This window comes from Pantherophis guttatus, chromosome 16 (genome assembly GCF_059756535.1).
Source record: "Pantherophis guttatus breed Tessera chromosome 16, ASM5975653v1, whole genome shotgun sequence".
Classification (NCBI taxonomy): Eukaryota; Metazoa; Chordata; class Lepidosauria; order Squamata; family Colubridae; genus Pantherophis; species Pantherophis guttatus.
In genome coordinates, this window is record NC_142078.1 from 1278196 (window position 1) to 1299953 (window position 21758).

Consider the following 21758-nt stretch of genomic DNA (forward strand, 5'->3'; position numbering starts at 1 on the left):
AATTAAGCCTTCTTCTTACAGATCTTATATACAATTTTCAGGATACACAGGTCTGATACAACACGATACAACAGGATGTAAGTATGTCCATAGAGCCCAGTTTCAGATCTTATATAACATATTTAGCATATGGTTTTGCCCCCTGGAAAATCCCCACCTTTCCAGTAAAAAATATGTGACACAAAAATATTGCTTATGCTTGTGATATCATTATATGCGTACTTCCCCTTATTAATGAGGGCACGTTGACCCAGAAGAAGATTTCCTGCAAAACAAGCAGATTTTAAGAACATACATCAGCATTTAAGAACATACACAGGAATTACACAGTTCCTTCTCTCATGTTCCTAAGTCTTATTATGTCCTTTTAGCTAAATTATATAATCAGGTTATACAAGGTAAAATAAGGCACTTAAAATGGCGTAGCTCAGGTTATACTTTTTACAGGAATAATCCTTATTTCTCTCAGACAGGGTCTTATTTTCAGGGAAACACATTATACATTGCTTTCATTCACACAACCCATTTAGCCAGCTTAGTTACAGTTGTTCCATCGAATGAGCATTAAGCTTCAATGTTGATGTGATGTGATTCCAATATTTGAGGGGCTGCCCCAGAGAGGAAGAGGTCAACCTGTTTTCCAAGGCACCTGAAGGTCAGACAAGGAACAAGGGATGGAAACTGACCAAGGAGAGATTCAACCTGGAAATAAGGAGAAACTTTCTGACAGTGAGAACAATCCACCCATGGAACAGAAGTTGTGGGAGCTTCATCACTGGAGGCTTTGAAGGGGAGACTGGATGGCCATTGCCTGGGCATTGGGGGGGGGTTGGACTAGATGACCTACAAGGTCCCTTCCAACTCTGTTAATCTCATCTGATGTGCTGTGCAAAGGTGGACATTTGGTAGGTTTGTGAATTAATACATTGTGCAAATTAACCCAATAACTGCTTTAAATGTATTGTATGGCAGCAGCTCTTTGCTGGGGAGAAGGAAGCAGGTAGCAGGAAAGAGACCCTCCGGCAAGAGCAGAAGGGGAGCTCCAGGTGTTTCCCCAGATGTTTTCCAACCCAGCCTGCCTTTCAAAGGCTCAGAAAAGCCCTGAGGCTGTTCACCTATCACACTGATAAGCCAGGTTTCTTTTAAAGTAGGTTTTGGACAAGCCAGCATCAGTCTTGCAACCAAGAAACAAAAATAAAAAAATAAAAAAATTGCAATTTGTTGCTTCAATGCCTGGTTTACATTTCTTCTTTTTATTTATGTTTGCATTGCATTTATGCTTTAATAGGGTGAATTTTTAAAGCAGAATTAAGCCAGGAGAAATAGCACTGCCTCTCTCTTTTCATCTCACTAAACAACAACTTTAAAGAATAATCTATTTGCAAACCAAGAGGATGACTTAATGCTCTATTCAGGTTGACTCAGCCTTCCATCCTTCCGAGGTGGGTAAAATGAGGACCCAGATTGTTGGGGGCCAGAGGCTGTCTCTGTAAACCGCTTAGAGAGGGCTGTGAAGTACTGTGAAGTGGTATAGAGGTCTAAGTGCTATTGCTGTTGCCCTTCCTTCCTTCCTTCCTTCCTTCCTTCCTTCCTTCCTTCCTTCCTTCCTTCCTTCTTTCCTTCTTTCCTTGGTGCGCAGTTAGAATGCAATATTGCAGGCTAACTCTGCACTGCCAGGAGTTCGATTCTGCCCCGCTCAAGGTTGACTCAGCCTTCCGTCCTTCCGAGGTGGGTAAAATGAGGACCCAGATTGTTGGGGACAATAGGCTGACTCTGTAAAGCGCTTAGAGAGGGCTGTAAAACACTGTGAAGCGGTGTATAAGTCTAAGGGCTATTGCTATCGCTACTCAAGCTGTGCTTTCTTCATTCAGGTGCTCTACTAAACAAAGAAACCCTAGAAGAGTTAGGATGAACGGATGGACAGTCTGTGGGGTTCCCTAGAGCTAAGGTGCCCCAAGGAGACATGTGAGGTGGTGTGGGATGCATTTTAAAGCAGCCATCTGGAAGACTCATTTGACCCCTCCGGATCCAGTTCAGATCCTCCAATTCTGCACCTGAGCCACACAACATCTTGGCAGACTTGGTTCTTGCAAGAAATGCCAGATAAAAATGCTTCATTCCCCCTTCCATGTTCCAAGTATTTCTATTCCTACTTCAAACATGAAATTTCGCAATTAGGATTTGAGAAGCAAAATAGAAACACTCCTTTCTTTGGCCTTGTTTATTCCCATTCCAATCCTTCACCAGGCCAGAACCAGCAAACTGATGTTGGGGCCACAAAGGGAGAGGCCCAAAGGGCTTCAGAGAGACCTGGTCGGCCTCACTGGATGTGTAGGTCGTGGTCAGTGTTCCAATATTCTTTCCACTGGTTCGCCACATGTGCGCACACTCACTTTGCATGTGTGCCTTTCGCACATGCGCCCGGCCTTCTGTGCATGCGCTTTGCTCACTCGCACACCTTCCACGCATGCACCCAGCCTCGAATACCTGCCTAAACAGGACGGCATAGAGCCTGGCGGGTTGCCTGAACCAGTACGAACCGGCTGAATAGCACCGCTGGTCATGGTATATATTTATATATATTTATATTTATTATATTTTTTTTATTTCTATACCGCCCTTCTCCCGAAGGACTCAGGGCGGTGTACAGCCAGTTTAAAAACACAAGACACAACAATAATTAAAAATTAAAATAATTAAATAAATTTGGCCGATTTAAAACCCTAAAAATTAAAATACCCCAATTTAAAATTATTATATTGACAGCCCTGCCTGGCGGAATAACAGGGTCTTCAGTGCGCTGAATGGTAGATGGGGAGCTGGCTGCAGCTATCTAAAAACTCTTTGAGGTGAAAAGAGGCAGTGAGTCCATGAAGGCAACTCCTTGCACAGATGGGTCAACCCTTCCAGACAGATGACTGTCCAGCCCCTGCTTGAATGAAGGGGAGCCCTGAGCCCCCCTCCCCCAGTCTCTGGTTCCACTGTCCAATCATTCTTAAGGAAGGATTTTCTAACATTCAGTTGGAATCCTCTTTCCTCTAAGTGAAGCACGTCAATCTGGGTCAGAATAAGAGTTGGGTCCCTGGAGGTCTTCTAGTCGAACCGCCTGCTCAAGCAGGACACCCATTATCATTTTGGACAAATGGCTGTTCAGTCTTTTCTTAAAGCATCCAATGATGGTGCACCTACAACATCTGGATTTAATCCATTCCACTACTTAATTGTTCTGTCAGGAATTCCAACAACTGTTCTTCGCATGTTTTAGCCTCCAGACCCCTAATCATCTTTGTTGCTCTTCTCTGCACTCTTTCTAGAGTCTCCACATCTTTTTTGGTGTTTTGTGGTGACCAGAAGTGTAGGTAACATTCCAAGGGTGGCCTTACCAAGGCCTTATAAAGTGGTAGTGATACTTCGCCTGATCTTGATTCCATCCCTCTGTTAATGCAGCCTAGACTTGCATTGGCTTTTTTGGCAGCTGCAGCACACGGCTGGCTCATATTGAATTATATTTATATATATTAAATTTTTATATCGCCCTTCTCCCAAAGGACTCAGGGCGGTGTGCAGCCAAGATAAAAAAAACAATATAAAAGTTAAAAACAATTTAAAATTATTAAATAATTTGGCCAACAATCTAAAATAAAATAATCCATTAAAAATATTTTAGGCCAGCCCTGCTTGATGGAATAATAGTGTTTTAAGGGCGCAGCGAAAGGTATGAAGGTCGGGAATCCGACGAATCTCCGGGGGCAGCTCGTTCCAGAGGGCAGGTGCCCCCACAGAGAAGGCTCTCCCCCAGAGGGTCGCCAGTCGACACTGTCTAACTGATGGCACCCTGAGGAGTCCCTCTCTGTGGGAGCGTACTGGTCGATGGGAGGCTATCGGAGGCAGAAGGCGGTCTCGTAAGTTTGATTGTCCAGTAGGATACCAAGATCCCTCTCACAGTTACTGCTGTTGAGCCAAGTTTCGCCTATTCTGTATCTGTACATTTGATTTTTCTTGCCTAAGTGTAAAACCTTACTTTTCTCTCTAACTGAATTTCATTCTGTTCAACAGAGCCCAGTGTCCAAGTCAGTCCAGATCCATCTGGAGCTTGAGCCTATCTTCTGGGGTGTTGGCTATTCCTGCTAAATTTGGTGAGTTTCCCTTCTAGTCCCTCATCTAAATCATTTATGAAGAGACTCCAGGTACAGATTGTTCCCCATGTGAGACTGTTTCAAATCAAGACATCACTCAGATCTAGTACATGGGTAGGTGTGGGGTAGGAAGGAGACTTAATGGCTGCCCAAAGGCTTTCCTTCCACAGAGAGCAGAGAGGGTCCTGCACAGTGGTGGGCTGCAACCAGTTTAACAACCGGTTCTGTGAGCATGCGCTTCGCGCGAGTGCGGGCTTTGTGTGCACACCTAACACGCTTGCGCACAGTGTTCAAAATACAGCAATTTGAAGCTCAGCTGCTTACCTCCTAAGGCAGCCCTGGTCAATAGAACAGCGGAGGTGTGGAAATCAGCTGTTCTGCCCCAGCTCCGGATTCCCGAGGTTATTGACAGACACCAACGGTCCTTATCAAACTTATTAAGTAGCAAGAATAAACCAAAGTCCGGCAAAGGTTGGCAACCAGCCCAGAAAGCAAGATACGATAAGACTTTTCCAAAAATGCTCTGATGATAATTACAAGTTGTTTCCAGCAAGAAACTTACTAACCGCGTGTGACTTAAATAGGCTAAGGCAATGGCCAATTATCCTCAAGCCTTACTCTCGAGGAGACCTCCTCCTCCTGAGTAGCCACTCCTGCCTTTTGGCAGCCCTGCGTGCTCGAGCATTGAGGAGAGGCTCCTCCACTTCGCTCTCTGCACTTGAAGGAGCCTCTGGAGGTTCTGAAGGCCCAGGCTGAGTCTCCGCCTCTGGCACCACATCCTCTTCAGCCTCCTCGCTGTCCGACGCGAACGCCGGCTGCGCAGGTTGCTGGCCTGACACCACACCAGCCTCCTCCTCGTCGAGATCAGCCACGATCCGCACAGGCTGCTGGCGGGCCACAACACCAGCTGAGCCAGAAAGAAGGAACTATAGGACAGGATAGGGCAGGTGCAGGTGGGCGGGGCCAGCTAATCATCGGAACTACCGGTTTGCCCAAACCGGTCCAAACTGTCAGCAACCCACCACTGGTCCTGTACACAAGGGATGTCTTGACTTCCTTCTGCAGGATTTCAAAGAGCCCCTCAATTGCTCATTCGGTCTTCTCTTCTTAAAGCTGGGTGTTTCCTTCAGTCTCTCTGCACTGGATGTACTTTCTGGTTCCTGTCCTCCTCCTTGTCCTCTGAACCCCAGAACAGCCTCTACAGTGCCGGAAGCTGCAGACGGGACTGGATTGGCCAATGTATTGTCTGCTCTCTGTGGAAGGAAAGCCTTTTCAACATGGAAACAAGGAGAAATTTCCTGACACTGAGAACAATCATCCCATGGAACAGAAGTTGTGGGAGCTTCATCACTGGAGGCTTTCAAGAAGAGACTGGACTGCCATCTGTCAGAAATGGTGTAGGGTCTCCTGCTTTATTTATTATTTATTTATTTATTTGATTTGATTTCTATACCGCCCTACTCCCAAAGGACTCAGGGCGGTGCACAGCCAAACAATAAAATACATACATATAAAATTTAAAAGTAGAATTAAAATCAAATTAAATAGTTTTGGCCCAGACAAATTAAAACCCCAATCAATTTAAAACCAATTTTAAAATTTGAATATATAAAATACCAAAAGATATTAAAAATTAAAAATCTTTTATAAAAGAGGGAGAAAATTTAGGCCAGGCCCGCCTGGTGAAATAATAAGGTCTTTAGAGCGCAGCGGAAGGTGCGCAGATCCGGGATCCTCCGTATCTCTGGGGGGAGCTCGTTCCAGATAGTAGGTGCCCCCACAGAGAAGGCCCTCCCCCTGGGGGCCGCCAGTCGGCATTGTTTGGCCGACGGCACCCGGAAGAGCCCCTCTCTATGAGAGCGTACCGGCCGGTGGGAGGCTATTGGTGGTAGTAGGCGGTCCCGCAAGTACCCAGGTCCTGAGCCATGGAGCGCTTTAAAGGTGGTAACCAAACCTTGAAGCGCACCCGGAAGACCACTGGGAGCCAGTGCAGCTCGCGCAGGAGAGGTGTTACATGGGAACGCCATGTCGCTCCCATTACCACCCGTGCGGCCGCACTCTGCGCCAGTTGGAGCCTCTGGGTGCTGTTCAAGGGGAGCCCCATGTAGAGAGCGTTACAATAATCCAGGCGGGAGGTGATGAAGGCATGAGTGACCGTGCGTAAGGAGTCCCGATCCAGAAAGGGACGCAACCTGCTTGGGTGGGGAGTTGGATTAGATGACCTACAAGATCCCTTTCAACTCTGTTAATCTGTTCATCTTTTAGCAGCCTTTAAGTCTCCTTTCTCACCGATTCTCCTCCCTACCTCACACCTACCCGACACAGCTCATGTACTAGATCTGAGTGATGGGGCAGCCACGTCTTGCTCTGACACCGTCTCACATGGGGGAACAATTTGTCCCTGGAGTCAGGCTCTGCCTGGAACAAGAAGAGGCTCTGCTAACCAACTAATAGCTCCCAGGTCAACCAAGAGGGCAGCGGCCACCAAACTCTGTCTTGGAAAGCAGCTTGGAATTCATCGATCAGACAGGCAGCGCTGATGTGTCCAGGCACGAGAAGCAATGACAGTATAGGGCATTCTGGGGTGTACATGCACGTGTGAACACATGCACACACACACACACACATATACTTGTGGATCACAGAGATGTTTTCTTTTGAAAGGAAATGCCATCTCTTTGACACATGGAATCCATCGGCAATATTGACACCATCTCTGTGACATCCTGGGTGAGTTTCTCTGAAGGACACCCGCTTGCTTGCTTTCTTCTCTCCCCCTTGTTTCCGGGAGAGAAGTTGGTGCTGTTACTGTGGCAACTGCCTGATTGCCTTGGCTTCTGCCTGCGCCGCTCTTAAAGGAGCAAGGAGGCTGCCGAAAGCCTCGGGGGGGGGGGCAGGGCGGAGGAGAAGCAAGTTTCCCCCACCTCCACATCCCAGGAAGAAGGCCCAGCACTGGGCATGGAAGGAGGGACACATATTGAAAGTCTCTCTCTCTCTCTCTCTCTCTCTCTCTCTCTCCCCTCTCTCGCTCTCCTCTTTCTCTCTTACTCTCTCTCCTCTTTTTTCTCTCTTCTCTCTCCTCTTTTCTCTCTCCCCCCACTTTTTTCTCTCTCCCCTTTCTTTTCTTTCTCTCTCCCCTCTTTTCTCTCTCCCTTCTCTCTCTCTGTCTCTCTCTCTCCTCTTTTCTCTCTCTCTCCTCTTTTTTCTCTCTCAGGCAATGAGCAAGGACTGCCACCTCCTGATCCCCGAGCATGGAGAGTGGAGACAAGGTGGGAACAGCACAGGCTGACCTGATGACTTGGGAGGAGAGCACCCCACCCCTCTTCACAAAGCACACCTGGGGACTTGAGACTTAAGGAGACACTGTGGGGAGAGGTGTTTGTTGGGAACAAGTGCTGAATTGGTAGAGTTGGGTGTGCCAGGACAGACATTTGGTGTTTGCAGGACTGCTTGCTTCTTCCTGACTTTGTGGACTCATTGTTTGTTCCTTGGTTTGTGGACTCATATCCCTGTTCCCTTGTTTTGCTGGACTGGGCATAGCTAGAGGCTGCTGTGTATGTGTGTGTGTGTGAGTGAACTTTGCTCTGGGACTTGCCAAGAACGTGGAAGCGTTTGGGGGGAAATTTGGAGCATTAAAGGGGAGTTTGAACTCTCAGCCTGGCTGTGTGACCTTTGTGCCTTGTCCCAGGTCATCACACACACCCTGCCATGCCCCAGATGTGTTCTAGCAGGGAGATTCTTATGGGACTATAGGGGTGAACCAGGAAGCGTAAATTATATGTTTGACAATGATAGATCAAGAAAGCTTCTCCATCTTTAGAAGCCATATCGCAGGTTCTGAAGACATGGAAATGTTGGTTCGTTTCTTCCCCTTTTCCTGGGCCTCCTGGAAACATCTCTTTGTTCCTTAGTTGGATACGTCATATCATAGAAGTCTTTCTCCATTCAGGCTGAGGATTTGCATTCAACAAGGAAATGGCAAGTATTTGATTATGTTAGCTTACACTGAAACACCAATCATTTTAATCTGTTTGAATGTGTCCAACCAGAGAAAAAATTAGCAAACAATTGTGGGGTGTTTTTTGGGGACAGCTGTGACTATCCAGTGTCACTATTGTGACAAAATAACTGGCTTCAGGTAACACTAAAATGCTAAAATGGGGTTGGCATATTGTGGGAACCCAGCCAATACTTTAACATGTGTCATGAACTAAGTTGGTCTGTTTCCTAGGATAAAGCGGATGCAATAATAGTTTAGTTAAGCCGAGTTTAGGATTTAAGGCGCATCAACCTACATGCACTGAAATTGGTTGGACTCAGTGCTAGAACTCCCCAAAGCAGATGGACCACCACACCTCCGAAAGGACAAGCTGTGTGGTGTTAAACCATCCTTATTATAATTTGCAGCATGAAAAATCTCTGTCCCAAAGGGAGGCCTGTTCAGAACGGCCTATTCAAGAAGCCAAATGGCAAATTTCTGGGCAGAATGACTTTCTGAGTAGCTTTAAGAGAAGGAGAAGAAAATCTATAGGACTTCCCTTCTGGGGTATGGATGGGATTGGGGGAGCCAGGGAAGGAGAACATTTATTTATTTATTATTTATTTATTAATTCAATTTGTATGCCGTGCACATGCACATATGCTCTTTGTCTGCCTTGGGATTAAACAAGTGCAAGACACCCCACCCCACCCCAACTCTTTTCTCCTTCCAAAGAAATTCCAAGACAAACTTTCTTTCATGTAACTCAATAGATGAGTTTTTTGGTGCAATCTTAAAAGGTCATTTTGAATTTGCCTCACAAAGCCACTGGATCCCACTGGGGCCCTGCACCCACTGAAGGATCTGGACCTTCTCTCAAGGCTTCCCCAGTCCACTGACCAGAAGAGGTCAAAGAGGAAGGAAGCCATCAAAGGGATCAAAGAGGATCTACAGGAAAGTTGCCACCCCAAGGTAAGGTGGCTCAGTTCTCTCTTTCAAGGATGCTCCTGGGCTGACCTTCCATCATGGAACAGCCTTTTCCCACTCTTGGATTTTTTTAAAAAAGGGTGATTAACAGATGAATGGAGTTGGAAGAGACCTGGGAGGTCATCTAGTCCAACCCCCCCAAAGCAGGAGACCCTACACCATTTCTGACAGATGGCAGTCCAGTCTGTTCTTGAAAGCTTCCAGGGATGAAGCTTCCTCAACTTCTGAAGGCAACTTCTGTTCCATTGGTTGATTGTTCTCACTGTCAGGAAGTTTCTCCTTATTTCCAGGTTGAATTTCTCCTTGCTCAGTTTTCATCCATTGTTCCTTGTCTGGCTTGACTTATAGGTTTGGTTTATAAAAGGGTGGGTGGGCATGCATCACAACTCAGAGGGAATTGTGTTGAGCAACCACCCCTGGTTTCTATTTCTCCAGCCATACAGGGTTGTTAACACATGTTGTGGGCTCCTAGCACATGGATTTTTTTGGGGGGGGGAACCTTGGACTAGTTTCAAGTTCAAATCCAGAGAAATCTGGACAATCACCTGAGCTGATCAGAACCCCACACAACAGCAGGTCAAGGAGGCCAAAGCCAGCACGGGTTTTCTGCACCCACCTGGAGGGAAAACTACCCCAACTACCTGCAATTACTGCGAGTTCGAATCTCACCAAGCTCAAGGTTGACTCAGCCTTCCATCCTTCCGAGGTAGGTAAAATGAGGACCCGGTTTGTGGGGGCAATAAGCTGACTTTGTATAAAATAGAATACCGTTGGGGGGGGGGCAAAAGCCCTACTAAGCAGGTATATACAAAAGTATGAAGGCTATCGCTTAACGCATTGTAAGCCGCCCTGAGTCTCCGGAGAAGGGCGGCATATAAATCGAACCAATCAATCAATCAATCAATAGAGCACATGTAAACTTTTAAGGGGGTGGATGAAGCGGCTTTGCCCGCGAGAGCCAGAGAACGACCCGAAGGCCGCCTTCCAGAAGCTTTTGCCGGCCAGACGGAGCGACCTCAGCTCGGAAGGATCCGAAATCCCAAAGGTGCGGGGGGGGGGGGTTGGGGAGGCAACTGGACTTTCTGGTTTTTCTTTGAAGACGTTTCGCCTCTCACCCAAGAAGCTTCTTCAGGCGGGAGGGGCGGCTACTCTCCCACAGGGGCGGCCGGTGCGTTTGAAGAGCCGGGCTGCCCACGGGGGTTGCTGGGCAGAGGGCGGGCGGGGGGCACCGCTTGCCCCTTCCGTGGCTGCCTCACTTTCCCTCTGTTTAATCAAATGCCCCCCCCGCCCCCGCCTGATGTCACATCCGCTCCCGGCCCTGCTCTCGCGGCGCCCGCCTGCCCGCCCCTCCCCTCCTCCCCTCCCTCCCTCCCTCCCTGCCTTCTCCGCCCGATCCCCCGCGCCCCTCTCCTCCTCCTCCTCCTCCTCCTCCTCCTCCTCCTCCTCCTCCACCTGCTTTCCCAACTTTTGGCAGCGGCGGAGCGGAGACCGCCCTTCCGGGCTCGGCTGGCTCTGCTTCCCGCCAGCCTCTTCCCGGCCTGGGAGCCCCGGCAGGGCAGGCGGGCGACGGAGAGGAAGCCGGGTCGGGGGAGCCGCGCCCGGCAAGGATGCCCTCTGCCTCCAGCCGTCCCGCCTCGGGCTGCTAAACCGCCCGCCGCCGCCGCCGCCGCCGCCACCCGCGAGCCCGCCAGCGCCTCCTCGGCGGGGCTGCGAAGGGAGTCGGGAGCGCCGAGTCGCCTGAAGCGGAGGACGCGGCCGCCGATGCCCGTGGCTGGAGCCGCCCGCCGAAGCCATGCCGCCCGCCCGCAAGCTGCTCAGCCTTCTGGTCCTGCTGCTGATGGGCACCGAGCTCAGCCAAGTAGGTGACCCCGCCGCCCGCCGCCCCGGGGAAGTTGGGGTCCCGCTAGCGCAGCCGGCCGGCCGGAGTAGCCGCGACGCTGTCCGTGGTGCTGAACGGCGGCCCGCCCGGTTTTCCCATTCGAGCAGCTGGGTGGGGTTTGGGGAAAGGGGGCCCGGCCAGGTCGGAGAAGGGGCAGCGCGGGGCGCCCCCTCCCCACCGCCCCAGCCTTCCCCTCGCTGAGTCCCTTCGTGGCCTACGTGGGGAGAGAGGCCGGGGGTCTTCCCGGAGAGCAAGGAAGTCTCTTCCGGGGCCCCGGGCCTCCCCCCTCCCCAAAAGAACCTTCCTTGGACGGTTTCCCTGGGCGAGAGTTTCCTTTCCCGGAGGGAGGGAGGAGCTGGCAAGGAGGGCAGCGTCTCCCAGGCGGGGTGTCTTTGCAAGACCTGCTCTGGCTCGCCCCCAGCCCTCCTCCAGTGGTCCAATGCGGAGGCCGGTCTGGGCGCTCCTTTCCAAGGGGGGGGAGGGGGAGGCTTCAGCATCCTTTGCTCTGCCTGGAAGCCCAAAGTGGCCTCGCAGAGGAGACCGAGCCTTGAGAGCCCTCCGCTTCTTTCCTTGCCCGCCTTTCTTTTGCCCTGGTTGGCCTGAAAGACGAGCGACCCGGAGCCCTCGTGGAACACGGGCTGCTAAATAGGGGCGAGGGGGGAGGGGGAGAAAAGGGAAGGGGTTACTTGCCTTTGTTTTGCTATTTTTGTCATTGGGAGGGCAGGTGAAGCCTGCTGGCTGACTGCAATCACTGTGGGTATTGTGTGTGTGTGTGTGTGTGGTGTGTGTGTGCGCCGCACAAGGAGAGAGGGGGAGAGCAGCTATTACTCCCTGCCCAGAACTGCGCATGGGCCAGAAGTGGACAAAGCCCAGGTGAAATGGACACAGCTTTCTCCTGCTTGCCCTGCAGGTTTGAGGTGCCTTTTAGCCCCCCCTCCCCACCATCCCAGGCTGGAGAAGGGCTCCTTGATGAGGGAGATCATTCCAGGGACCCTCACATTGCCTGGCAGTGTCTCTCCCTCCCCCCACACTTTAAGTGGCCACCTTCCTGCCTGACCAAGGCAGCACCTGCATTCCCCCCTCCCCCCCATATATTTTCCTCAAGGGCAAGAGAGCTGCTTTTGTTCGGCTCTGCTTTTCCACCGGACACACAACAAAGCGAGTTGGGAAGAGCGGCAGTGACAGTGGGGAGGGCTTCAAGACAGAGACCCTCCCTCGGGCTCCCCCCAGAATGTGCCCAGTTGGGTGAGAAGGCTTGGCTGTTGTGGAGGTGAGAAGCCCCCCCCCCACCTTTCAGGCTTCTCACCCGTGGCAGAGAGGACGCTAGCAACACAACCACTGCGGCTGTTTGACAAACCTCTCGCTCCCTGGATGCAGCCAGAGCTGCATCTCCATTGACAAGAGGCTGAGCCAGGCTGAGCTCACCCGAAAGTCCCAAGGGTGCTGTGTGAAAGAGCAGGGGAGCCAGTCCCATTGGGGGAGGGGGCCTTGAAAGCCTGGGTTTTACTGTTTTCCAAGCACGGCCACGTGCTTACAAGAATCTTCATGACAGCCTTGTAAGGTAGACTGTGACGACTCTTTGCCCCGTGAGGGAAGAGCTCTCTTGCCTAGTTCATCTTCTGAGAATTTCCGGCTGAGGCATAACTTGAATTAGGAATTCTTTGTGGGCTCAGGATTCATCCTCTAGTGTAAGGATGCTACTGTGACTGACAAGGACAGTGGAAAAATGGGTTTTACGCAGGTGTGCCTTTGCTTTGCTTCCTTTCTGGAACAAAACAGCCAAATTCCGTTTTCTTTCTTTTAAAAGCCAGTTTGTGAACGTGTCAAAGTTTCTCGGAAGTTGACTGTCTGCAATAGACAATCTGGGGGTTTTACCCCACATGCTCCTGCCTTTATCTTTTCAGAGAAAGAGACGATCCCACATCCTCCAGGAAGTCTGTCATCTTCAGTCAAAATGATTATTATTTTTATTTTTTTGCTTCCTTTGAAATCCCTCAGATTTTTAGGCTAATCATCAATACCCAAATCCACCCAACATTTCACTTGTGGCCAGAATGTTGCTTCTGTAACTACTACATGCCTCAAATAATAAAACCACGATTTGGAAGAGGCTGAACGAATAAATGGGCTTGATGATGGGCAGGGTAGAAGGGAGGGAGGGAGGCAGTGCCTAGAGTGGTTCTGCTTTTGTGCTCCTTCTGATCTTGGCATTCGTTATCAAGCTTTGTTCTGCAGGCAGCAGTTGGAGAAGGCCCATGGGAAGGTGGGGCTGGGGCTGGAGGAAGCTCAGGGGTGAACCCTTTGCTTTGCATGTAAGAAACCCTCACTGGCTCCCCCTTGACAGGTGGTGGGAAAGACCCTTCTACATCCGGGACCCCCATAGGCAAAACTCATCTTTCTACAGTCCAGGTCCTGGACTTGTGCAGCAAAAGGTGCAGAGGTTGACTTAAGAGGGTCCAATCCCCTCTTCCCCATCACTCTCAGGAGCCATCATCTTCATCATCCCCATGACTGGTCAAGTCTGCTTAATTTGGTAATAATCCAGAGGTTGGATGCTTGCAACATCTGGAGGTATTCGGCCTGCTCTGATTATTCATCTCTGGGAATAGTCGCCCCAAGTGGTGGTGGAATAGAAGAACCCAGAGGGGCTCCCCCCTGGTGCCCCTGACTTGGCTTTGATGCTTTGAACTGCCCAGCTTGGACCCTCCCCTCTGGTACCAGGAGTTGGCTGGCATGGTGCCCTTTCTATTCCTGTTCATTGGATTATCTTGACTCGGAGGGACACTCTAAGAGGGGTTATGTTGATCTTTAGATCCTTATTTTATTTCTCCTACTTCTCTCTGCGATCCATTGCTTTGAATTACCATTTTCTGTGGACTGGGCCTCCTTTTGTTTCACTTCAGCTGCTTTCGAGTTGGGACACTTGCAGCATCAATGCACACCTTCCTTCCTATCACAAACATTCAGTAGCAAAGCCCAAATGCACAGAGATTTTAAATCGTGCCCCCAATAGCAGATTGAAGTTACAGCCCGATGCCATGCCATTCCCAGATGGAGGGAGTCCTATTCCCAGATTCATGGTGAAGGCAGAAATAGGATGTAAACAGACACAGAAGGCAACCATGCATATGAAGCCAGCAGAATAAAAACCCCAGGCCGGAGCTGGAAGACAAGCAGTTGCTAAGAAATCAGTGTTGCCCCACAAGGAAGATCTCATCCTTTGCAACCCCAGGATGGGCCGAGGGAAGAGTGGAGAATGTTGGGAGATGGCAAAAGGATGGATATGTGGTTTTTGTCAATAGTGGCAATGCCAATGACGCTTGGAAGGATTGCGAAGCTCCAGTTGGACATCTGACTAGCGGAGGTTACTGGGATTGCAGAATGCCCGTCCTGAAAGATTGGCACTGATTCCAATTACTTTGTGAGATCAGTTGAAGATGTTTAAACCCCTGTTATCTATCCATATCAGGGTCCATTTCCTCCTCACGCCCTTCTCTGGGCCTTCAGATCTGCTTCGAGAGCTCCTTTAAAAGAACCCTTGCTATCCAAACACCCAGCAAGTGCCGAAGCTCCTACAGACCCTGTCTCACTCAGGTGTGGGTTGTGGGCCTCCCATTAGAATGCCTATGAAATGACCTCTTTATTGTGGATTTTGCATGTCAACAACTGTCCTTTTCCTTGCTTTTTAAATCTTACATTGTTTTCTTTATTTTAAAGTATGCACTGCCTTGGGAGTGGTCTGTACAGTTGCTACAGAAAGGTGGGTAATGGACAGATAGAATTTTAGGGTTAGAAAGAACATTGGAGATTTTCTAGCAGACCCTCTGATTGATCACTTACTCTTTTTGCTCACATTTAAACCTGAAATGGTTGTCAGGGCTGTTGAAATAGAAACCTTTGGCAGAAGCTTCTGAAGATGAAAATGTTGGTCTGAGATTGGAATGGTGGGAAATTGCGGAACATTTGCACTCTGGGTTCTTTGTTCTTTGTGGAATTCTGTCCATACTCAGGTTTTGGGTGGTTTCCATACCACCGCAGGGACAGAAGGTGAGATGGCCACTTGGAGGTCTGTGGGACGTCTCTGAAGATCGGACTGGTCTTTAAGTTGCTGGGTTTGGAGGACCTTCCCAGTTTTGAACCCTTTGGCTCAGCCGCAAAGCCCATCCCTTGGTCAGAGGACATTTGCAGTGCACTCTTGAGAGGGCAGGTTCCCTGAGATCCTACGACTGGGATGACTGCATCAGATCAAACAATGGGGCGCACAGCCAGAGCCCTTCTCCAGAATTTCACCTGTGTTGATCTGAGCCCTGAAGGTCAGATTTCTTCATTATGGCTTTAAACACATCCTGGGTCCTTGTTGTCCGAGACATGATTAGACAGGCCTTCCACAGCCCAATTGCTCCAAAAACATCCAGCCATGTTACTCATCAACCTCAGAGGCCATGCCAGTTGGGAATAATGGGCTCTCCAATTCTATGAAGCTGGCATTTGACACCGCCAGAGGAATTTGGGGAAAGCAGGATTAGAAGAATTAGTCATGAGTGAAACACCTCGGCAACTTGTAATTTAGTCTCATGACTTACTATGGACTGGCAGCCTGAAAGCTTAAACTGATTATGTGGGGTTGTAGCAGAAAAAGTTCCTATCAATAGCATTCAAATAGCTTTTGCAAGTATTGGGGCTACATTATTGGGTGTGAATTTTAAAAAAAATCACCAATAACTGAAAGTTTTGCTATAGCGTTATCACCTTCATTTGAAATATGGGAAATAATGTTGGATAAGAGGAAAAAACAAAAAATAGATGGCTACAATGTCCTTTTACCTTAGGACAATCATCTGAAAATCAAAGGTCACCCAACTCTGAAGTCAACAACTTCATGTTTGGTATAAATACGAAAATGTTGACCCTCTGCTGCACTGGCTCATTTATTTGCATTTTCAAAGAAATTCTGTTTTGCCCTTTTGATTTGTTGAGCCAATTCTTCTGACTCTATTAAATTTAATTTATGTTTAATTATCTCCATTTAAGAGTTGTCTTTTGTGGATCTCTTTGAAGTTCTAACTCCAATTTCTTAATTCTTCCCTTAGCATCGTACCCTGTGGTTTTTTCTCTTTATTCTTTTTAGCCATATAGGCAGGGGTGAAATCCAGCAGGTTCTGACAGGTTATATAGGTTATAGCTAATCCTCTGAAATATGACTTCGCTGTATCCCATACGTTCTGAAGAGGTCTTCTCTTTTATTTTCTTTAAAGAAAAATTCCAATTTTTTTTACAGCACTTTCTATAAATTCTTTCTCTTTTAATATAGATTGGTTTAATGTCTGCCTTAAGTTCTTCTTTGTTCCTCTCCAAATCGGCTTTATTGGATTATGGTCTGCCCAGTTTGTCTGTTGTTCTTGTCCCAAGGCTGGAGGAGAAGTCCTTAAGGGCACTTCAGCTAAAGTTGTCCGGACCCAGGCCCAATTCCTTCTCCCTCGGTGCTCTCATCTTGCGGATCAACCGCTGTCTGATTACTGCACAAATATTTATTTATTAATTAAACTTTTATGCCATCCATCTCCCCAACCACTTGACTCTGGGTGGCTTACAACCAGGAGTGGGATTCAAAAATTTTAGCAACCGGTTCTCTGCCTGGTTGCTGGGTGGGCGTAGCCATGGTGGGCGTGGCCTACTTGGCCTCCTGCACCGGGGGGAGGGGGGGCATTTTTACCGTCCCAAGGCTCTGGAGGGCAAAAGTGTCCTTCCCCGGGCTATGGAGGCCCTCCAGAGGCCAGAAATGGGCCCTTCTCCAGACTTCCAGAACTTCCAGGAAGCCCATTTTTCACCCTCCCAGAGCCTCCACGCGGGCCCTGCATCCAAAACGGGCTGCGTGAAGACTCCTGGGAGAGGCGGAGTGGGGTGGGCGGGGCCAGCCAGTCCTTGCAACTACCGGTTCGGCAAACAAGATGTAAAATTAGCATCCGCTTCATCCAAACCAGTCAGAACTGGCTGAATCCCACCCCTGCTTACAGTGTTTCCTTTGCAGTGAGAAGGGAACGTCCTTTTTCCCCAATGTGGCTTTCTGAAACTCTGCAGGGGCTCCTTCCCTCTTTTGTCTTCCCCATCTGGCACATCTCCTTCTTCAACCCAGCTGGATTGCAATTCCTGTCTGGGTCTTTAGACGAATTGCAACCCAAGGCCAAATTAGCCTCTCCAACGCTAACCTTGGATGCTCCCTTCCAACAACAGAAGTTTCACTGAGATATTTCATTGGAGAATGAGAGTTTTTTTGCACATCGGTTCTTGTGACAGCTTCAGAAACATGATTTTGCACATCAATTCTTACTGCACATTGGGGGCAGATAGAAGAGTGCTGCGCTGGCCTAGAGGTGGAGCTCTCGCCTCACAATCAGGAGGTGGTAAATTCAATCCTAGGTAGAGGCAGATATTTCTCTCTCTGGGCACAATCTGCTGAACAAAAACTCTGCATTGGCGACAGGAAGGGCATCCGGCCAGTAAACACTCAGCTCCATTCAGTTGCCTAGACTCCACCCCGCAGGGAATTAATGGGGTTGTTAAAAGAAAATGATGATTGGGGGCAGATAGAACAGGCAGACTGATCGTTTGGGTCTTTCTGATATTAAATAAGGAGCCCCCCTTAATAAAAAGGGAAGGTGGTAAGGGGGGAGCTCCTGACACAGTGTCAGGAATCACTGGGACTCTTCAGAAAAGCCTTGAGGGGTGAAGTCCAGTGGCCGTGCAAATCCTGAGAGAGATCCTGAGAGAGAGATCCTGAGAGAGATCCTGAGAGAGAGGTGAGGATGGTAGCCATTCCTCATGAAATAGTGGGGGACAGAATCACCCCAACAGCCACTTGCCTGTCCAGACTGAAGGATGGTAGGCCGAAAGTTGCCTCCCCTGTAATCTATCATGAGTTTCCCTCCTTCTTCTCCGCCATCTTGGATTGCCATTTGTTAGAAATGGTGTAGAGGGGCGTGGGGGTCAGACTAGATGACCTACAAGGTCCCTTCCAACTGTGTTAACCTGTTAAATATTTTTGGTTGTTACTGTCCCCATCCCCAGCAGGTTGTTTGGGACCCTCACCTCTCAAGTCTCCTCTCTCACTTGTCCTCCCACTCACCATCTTTGGTGTCTGATATTCCCACCACTCTTTACATGGCTGGGGTTTGTGGGGGAGAGCAATTTCTGTTGTTTAGAGCCTCCAATTAGCTAGTGCCTCTTATTGCGCTTCGTAATTCATTAAAGGAATCTGAAATGATATAAAGCCAAGTGAAGTAATCAGGCCTTAATTGTCTGATTTGTTAGATTCATACGGCCTCTTCCCTTCAGGACCATCCGGGGTCTCTTGGGCCATTTTTACACAAAACCAGCTTCTTACTCCCTCCCCACTGGGATGGGGAGGGTGAGGCTGCCCCAGGGTCCCCAGGCAGCTCCTCTGGCTGGGAGGGGTCTTCACTTGGGGGGTTTTGAGGCTGGACAACTCTGCTAAACCTGAGCAGCCAGTCAGCAAGTGTCAGGCTGGTCTCTTTTCCGCTGACCCAAGGATGGCTGCAAGGCAAACCCCCCACCCCCAGCGCTGTGCTTCCTTTCTAAAGCTTCCTCTCCAGATAGAGTTTTTCTCCTTTGTTCTTTATTTTTAGGAGCAACATGCATCTGTGATCAGACTAAAATGAGACCAAAAAAATAACACCTCAAAGGAGGGTGTTGCATAAATCAAAAGCACAGGTGGGAACTCTTAAGAAGGAAGTGGGAGAAAGAATATACAGTGGTCTCCACGGAAGGGGCCCGAAATGTCAAAGCTTTGTCCCTGACCCTTTTCTTCCACTCAATTGTGTCTGATTCAGATTAACAGAGTTGGAAGGGACCATGTAGGTCATCTAGTCCAACCCCTCGCATAAGCAGGAGACCCTACATCATTCTGAGAGGCCACTTGCATAAGTCCCTGCAGTTTTCTTGGCAAGGATTTTCAGAAGGGTCCTTCTTGGGGCTGAGAGCGAGGACCGGCCCAAGGTCGCTCAGTTGGCTTCATGGCAGAACTAGAACTCAGGGTCTCCTGTTCTCTAGCCTGATGTCTTCACCACGACACCAAAGCTGTTCTTGTCTCCTCTTTAAATCTCTTACTAGAGCTGGGCGAGACAATCTGGCCCAAAGTTATCCCACATTTTTTTACTACCTATTTGCCCGAATCGGTAGTAAAAAAATGGTTTTAAAAGGTAAAAAAAGGTTCTGATGATTGAGCGGCACAGCTGTGATTGTCAGAGCCTCTTTTTTTTACCTTTTAAAAGCATTACTTTACTACCGGCTCGGGCGAATAGGTAGTAAAAAATGTTTTAAAAAAGTAAAAAAAAAGGCTCCGACGATCACAGCTGTGCCGCACGATCGTTGGAACTTTTTTTTTTACTGTTTTAAAGCATTTTTACTACCTATTTGCCTGAGCCGGTAGTAAAAAATGCTTTTAAAAAGTTTTTTAAAAGGTTCCCACGCACGCCACAGCTGATCACCTCCCCCCACATGCTGTTCTACTTACCTTCCCAAGCCTCCTTTTGGTGCGTACTGCATGTGCATGCACGCTGCTCGTGTTTGGTGTACACTGTGCATGTGTGCACACAGCGCGCATTTGGTGCATGGCGCACATGCACGGCCAGCGAACTGGTAGTAAACCAGTTCGGAATTCACCACTGGTTTCAACAGGCAAAGTTGAGAAATAGGAAGCCAGGAAAAGATGCGCCTACATCAAGGTTAACGCACTGTAAGCCGCCCTGAGTCTCCGGAGAAGGGCGGCATATAAATCAAATTAAAAAAAAAAAAAAAAAGGTGTTCCTGGCAGGAGCAAATTGTTGCCTCCATGCAGATTCTGAATCCCATTTGCCCTGCAAATCTTGGTAGTCCAATTAAATTCATTTAAAATGAGCACAGTGCCTTTGGTAGAGGAGTATCCATATACGTCTGACAAATAAATTAATTAATCCAGTTCAGCATCCTAGAATAAATACCACACAAATGTAACTATTCATGTCACCCAAATATTTACGGATCCAGTTCTGGTTGACTTATTAAAAAAAAACAAACTGCCTTTGTTTTCTTAGAGAATAATTTGGAGCCACAAGTGTACTGTAATTTAAAAAAAAAATTCCAAACAAGCATCATGCATTTGTTTAAAAAGGTCTTACCAGGAATGCAAAGTGCTCAAAATGGAAAACTGATCGATTGTGGGAGGCTCTTGGCTGGAGTATCATTGTTAGAAACAAAGAGATTTTAAAGCCGGAGTAACCCATTTAATAGTACATTAGGAAGAGAAGGAAAAAGAGATCATTTTATTTTTTTAAATTAATTATTTTCTTATGATTCCACAAAATTGGGCCCACAACAAAACAGATTAGAATGGATGTTTAAAAACAAAAAAGTAAGCAGGATTTCCTTCTGTGGGGCTTATTGGGAATAGAGAGGGGCAGAGTCATTAAGAGAGCCCCCGCCCCCAGGATTTAGTTCAACTTTCCAATCTCAACCACAAAATATTGCCTGTCGGCCTCCCATCGAAGCCCTGAGCTTCCAGGTCCAAAGGCACCAGGGGGCGAGGTCCTTTTTAACTAGCATGGTTTTTTTAAAAAATAATTAAATGTGTTTAACTTATCCTGCCTTTATTTTTTTTAATCAGCACAAGGCAGTGCACACACCCAATTTATTTATTTGTATCCCACTTTTATTATTTACTCAATGCAGGGAACATATCCAACACACCTTCCTATTTTCCCCACAAGAACCCTGAGAGGTAAATTGGGCTGAAGGGATAGTCGGTCCAAAGTCACCCAGCTGGCTTTCATGCCTAAAGCAGGACTAGAACTCACAGTCTCCTGGTTTTTAGGCCGGTGCCTTAGATGCTACACCAAACTGGCAATAATGTTTCTGTGAGTGCATAGGAGCCTAATGCATTTGCGCGCAGCGTTCAAAATACAGCAATTTGAAGCTCAGCTGCTTACCTTCTCTTTTTACTGTATTTTTTGAATAAACTAGCCAAACTTGCAATATTCTTATGAAAACCAACCCAACCCAATAATCTCCAAATAAAAGTGCTGGATGTTTGCATTCTAACTGTCCCCTAAATCAGTGGTGAAATCTAAAATTTGTTACTACCGGTTCTGTAGGCGTGGCTTGGTGTGTGTGGGGGGGGTAATGTGACTGGGTGGGCGTGGCCTTTTTCTTTTTTTTTACTTTTTTTACTTTTAAAACCATTTTTTCTACAACCTCTTCGGCGAAGAGGTTGTAAAAAAATGCTTTCAAAAGGCTCTGACAATCCCAGCTGAGTTGCCTGATCATCAGAGGCTTTGACGATCAGGCAACTCAGCTGGGATCGTCAGAGGCTTTTAAAAGCATTTTTTCTGAAGAGGTTGTAGAAAAAATGCTTTTAAAAGCCTTTGACGGTCCTAGCTGAGCCGCGCGATCATCAGAGGCTTTTTTTTTAACTTTTAAAAGCATTTTTTTGGCTGAAGAGGTTGTAGAAAAAATGCTTTTAAAAGTTAAAAAAAAGCCTCTGATGATTGTGCGGCTCAGTTGGGCATGGGGGGGGCAGGGATTTTTGCTACCGGTTCTCCGAACCACCCGCCGCCATTGCTACCAGATCAGGCAATCTGGTCCAAACCGGGAGCATTTCACCCCTGCCCTAAATGCCCCCAAAATAATCAAGATGCTCTGGGAAGTGAGTGGAGACCCTCCAGGCTCTGGGCATTTGGGACTAGCCGTAATGCAGATGTCCCTTCAAAGTTGCAAACAGGCTCCC

The 21758-nt window shown here is 48.2% G+C and overlaps 1 protein-coding gene and 1 long non-coding RNA gene across 2 annotated transcripts in view; both read left to right on the forward strand.

Annotated features, from left to right (window-relative positions):
• LOC132709538 (uncharacterized) overlaps positions 1-10147 on the forward strand; it is a 52258-nt gene extending 42111 nt beyond the window's left edge. Inside the window, exons 2-8 of the long non-coding RNA XR_009620602.2 lie at positions 4057-4136; positions 6801-6866; positions 7351-7405; positions 7957-8114; positions 8941-9087; positions 9676-9808; positions 10030-10147. This is a non-coding gene — a long non-coding RNA (uncharacterized LOC132709538). The remainder of the gene's footprint in view (positions 1-4056; positions 4137-6800; positions 6867-7350; positions 7406-7956; positions 8115-8940; positions 9088-9675; positions 9809-10029) is intronic.
• A 241-nt stretch (positions 10148-10388) lies between these two features.
• Positions 10389-21758, forward strand: part of OLFM1 (olfactomedin 1) — a 53331-nt gene continuing 41961 nt past the window's right edge. Inside the window, exon 1 of the mRNA XM_034427171.3 lies at positions 10389-10960. Within this exon, the coding sequence (XP_034283062.1) occupies positions 10895-10960 (66 nt within the window). The 5' untranslated portion in view covers positions 10389-10894. The remainder of the gene's footprint in view (positions 10961-21758) is intronic.